The sequence below is a fragment of the Adiantum capillus-veneris genome, chromosome 20, assembly GCF_014529385.1.
Source record: "Adiantum capillus-veneris isolate H3 chromosome 20, ASM1452938v2, whole genome shotgun sequence".
Lineage (NCBI taxonomy): Eukaryota > Viridiplantae > Streptophyta > Polypodiopsida > Polypodiales > Pteridaceae > Adiantum > Adiantum capillus-veneris.
In genome coordinates, this window is record NC_140950.1 from 124,125,148 (window position 1) to 124,129,058 (window position 3,911).

At 42.2% G+C, this 3,911-nt stretch overlaps 1 protein-coding gene across 2 annotated transcripts in view; it reads left to right on the forward strand.

Moving 5' to 3' along the window:
- The first annotated feature begins 227 nt into the window (after positions 1–227).
- Positions 228–3,911, forward strand: part of LOC147433204 (very-long-chain aldehyde decarbonylase GL1-5-like) — a 22,246-nt gene continuing 18,562 nt past the window's right edge. Inside the window, exons 1-5 of one of the 2 annotated variants that reach the window (XM_086492855.1) lie at positions 228–385; positions 930–1,153; positions 1,343–1,575; positions 2,319–2,538; positions 3,747–3,868. In XM_086492855.1, coding sequence (XP_086348981.1) covers positions 1,047–1,153; positions 1,343–1,575; positions 2,319–2,538; positions 3,747–3,868 — 682 coding nt within the window. In that variant the 5' untranslated portion in view covers positions 228–385; positions 930–1,046. Of the gene's footprint in view, positions 386–408; positions 561–929; positions 1,154–1,342; positions 1,576–2,318; positions 2,539–3,746; positions 3,869–3,911 lie in introns of those variants that run through there. The other variant, XM_086492854.1, reaches the window with a different exon arrangement.

The following is a 3,911-nucleotide window of genomic DNA, read 5'->3' on the forward strand; positions in this document are numbered from 1 at the left end:
ACTCAACCTAATGATTTTATTACGTTCTAATTATTTTAGAAAGTCATCGTGATTCTTTCACTTGTTCACATCCGATGTCCCCGCACACCTTTGGTTGTGTGTCCGCACTTCTCCATCGTTGATCCCACCAACTTGGCTTCATTTACTGTCCGTCTTAGATAGTCCTCTCTCTCTCTCTCTCTCTCTCCCCAATATGTTAACAAGCGCTTTCAAGATTTAAAAATCGTAATTCTCTCTCGAGGTGTGGTAGAGGCGAAGACAGAAGCGTGTAGCTGCAGTAGTGTTCCATCCTTGCACTAGCACGCTGCGCCCACTGTGAGCTTCAACCGTCCAGGCTGCATGGCAAAGGTGGCCTGCCAAACACGGCTTATTGCAGCAAACGCAGGTATTTATAGCCCTGTCCCAGGTGCACACACACAAACTTTTTTTTTTTGGTGTAAATGTGCGCGCGCGCGCGCGCACACACACACACACACACACACATGGCTCTTGACACAAACAAGGCCTCTAACCCTGGATTCTTGTATTATTTTCCATGGGAGAGCTGGGGAAACTTCAAGGTTGTGGGGTGTGTGTGTGTGTGTGGAGAGAGAGAGAGAGAGAGAGAGAGAGAGAGAGAGAGAGAGAGAGAGAGAGAGAGAGAGTCGTTAGCTTTCTCTGCATGTCTCTGGGCATGAGCACAATAATTAATTGGCTCATTGCCTAGGTTAACGTTTGCTCATGGATGTTACAATGACCTCTTCTCTCTGTTTGTTCTACATTAGTGATGAAGGTTGTGCACTCGAATGCATGCATGTAATGGTGACCAAATTAGTTATTATCAACATGTATGGATTAAACGCAACGAACTTTTTTGTGTGGGAAAGTGTGTCAATAGTGTTAAGGATGTTTGTGTGTACCATATCTCACTGTTTGGTGTTTATGTGCAGTACTTGTTGTACGTACCAATAGCAGCAAGGGCATGGTACAAAGGAGTTATACAAGGGTCCCCTCTTGTTGGAAATTTATGCTTCCACATACTAGTACTTGTGGGTTTGAGGTACCTCATGTTCCAAGTATGGGGTACAGTGTCACGGCTCCCTTGGTTTTCCCGCAAGTACCAAATTGTGACCAAGGGTATGAAGTTTGAGCAAATCGACCATGAGGCTAACTGGTAATGATATTTCAAGCTATACAAGCATGCATTGTTGATTTCCATCAGGTTGAAAGTGTTGGAATTTTTGAGAGTAGCCACGTTTCTGTACATGTAATTTAATATGTAGGTGCATGGTAAGGTCCTACGTATATTCATCGATATTCCTGAATGGTCTTGTTTTATGATTTTGTTGGATTTGTCATGCAGGGAAAACATGATGATCTTGACCTCATATGTTTTATGGATAGGAGCTGTGTTTTGCATTCCAGAAAAAGGGCTGCCATGGTGGGATTGGTGGGGCATTCCAATTGTCATTGTAATGCACGCTGGTCCTATTGAGTGGATTTATTATTGGGCCCATCGGGCGTTGCACCACCATTTCCTCTTTACTCGTTACCACCAACACCATCACTCTTCCTTTGTCACTCAGCCCATCACATGTATGTCTTTTATCAAATGTAATGTAGGTTTTTCCCTTTTTCCCTATATTTTAGCAATTGGAATGCAAAACTATCATTTAATGCATTAATATGTTAAGAATGTAGGGAGCATGCTTCAAGAGTCGGATGAGGCACTCAAGTAGGTCACATGTGATGCATCCAAGCAGCTCCCTTCACAGCCCTATGGGCAACAGGATGACGATGCATTTTTGGCCCTTAGGTACATTCCTCATTGAAGGAAAACGATGGTTAGTTTTTCAGATCCTCTTCTATATTGGTCTGCTTGAGAGGGGCTCTCTCTCTATACAGGCACATTGAATTTCCTCTTTACCATCTTCAGCTCTACCGAGGCCAGTCGATAGCAATGTGTCCCTAGTGTGAAACCAGCTCAATGGGACACTCATATCTGATCACAATGTTCCTGTAAATAAACTTTGCAATACATGCAAGGATGCCAAACACATATGGGAAAATTGGTACAAAATTAAGCAGTTGCTGATGAAATACAGAACAGCTCTGTGTGTACGATGCATAATGCTTTTTTGAGGGACTACTTGTGGTTATTAATGACCCTTCTTCCATGCATACTAAAAGACCATGTGAGCTAAAAGTTGTGATTCATCATCACAAGTCTGAGTGAGTCCCTTCGGTAAAGCAGCATTATGCTTATTCACCAACTTTTGCATCTTCACATGTTCTTGGAAACCTACTCACTAATTCAAAATTGCTGATTTTTTGCACAGCCAGCAATCATCCCTTTCTGGAGCTCCTGTTCTACATTTTGCTGTTTGGGTTGCCACTTTCAGCCACACTACGGCTGGATCATTCCTCGATTGGGATTTTTTACTTGTATGCCCTGTTCATTGATTTTATGAATTCTTGGGGTCATTGCAATTTTGAGTTTATCCCTACCTGGATGGTGGATGCTGCTCCACCCTTGAAATACCTGATTTACAGCCCAACGTAAGTTCTTCTTCCTCTTATGATCTGTGTTTTGGTCCTGCGAAGATGTTTGACAAAAATCGTTGTCTTAGCTTGAGGAACTATCAGCATAAAGTTGCCATGTTTGTTGTCTGTTGTTTATTTATTGCTTCATCCCAATTCCTCTTTTGCGAGATTTGACAGATGCCAGGTGAATTCTAAGATGAGTGTTTTGTTTTGGACGTTTTTGAAGATGTTGTAGACTTCCTTCTTATATTGCAGTATTAATTGTGAGAAGCTTCACTTTGAATTGTAAACTTAAAGCACTGGAAACAAAAGATATGAACAAAAATTCTGAAAAATCATCATCTCTCATAAGCAAGTGATTATCACTAGATAGCAGCTGCTTTTTGTTTGGTGTATTTCAGTTACTTTCTCTTATAGCTGTTAAGCACCGGTATAGAAACAATAAAACTGTAATAATTGCTCATCATCTTTAGCCTCTACACGAGCCCGTGGTTAGTGTTCAAGAAGGCTCAATGTGAGGACTGCACTAACTTTCTAAGAAATAGCATAACATCCAGCTGACACAAGCTCCAGTTTCCACATAAAGAACGTAGTGCCACCTTCAGCGCTGCATCATATCGGGAATGCCTGTGATGTGTCTTATAGTTTGGGCACATGGGCTCACACATGATCAAGAAAAGGGTCATGGCCCTATGTGGGAGCTGCCTCTCAAAGGTTAATAGAGGTCAAAGATGAAGGCGGTCAAGCATCGATTTAATTGGGGATTTACCCATGCAGGATGGCGGTGCCCTTAGTGTCAATGAATTGGGGAGTGGCAGAGCCCCATTGTTTGTAGGTGTGATGGTGCAGAGCTTGGGAAGCTAAAGCCTCATCAGCACTCTCGCTCTCTAGCTTCTGCAGCGCAGCACGTTTCAATGCCCCAGGTCCTTGATAGGTCCAACAGATCTAGTATTCCAGTTTCATATCCAATAAGCTTGGAATAACTTCCAGCCGTCTGGCCACCATTGTTCAAATCAGCACTCACCCCTTTCTGCTTTACTTATAAATGCCTTCTTATCCCTAGTATACGGGAGCAGAAAAGAGGTAGTTGGTTTTCATTTTTACTTGGAACACTGTTATCCACTACAAGTTTATTTTTAATCAATCACCTATTATTCGTGCATACACCTAGCCTGCGTGTGTTTAATACTCTGCTTTCTTACTTCAATATTTGTGCTGTTCAGGTATCATTCTTTGCACCACACCAAAGTGCACACTAACTTCTCTCTCTTCATGCCTATGTACGACTATATCTATGGCACAATGGATTCTACCTCGGAAAGCCTTTATCGAATTGTGCGAAAGGGTGAGCACATATTGGAATCTGACTCTTCATATCATTGCCATTT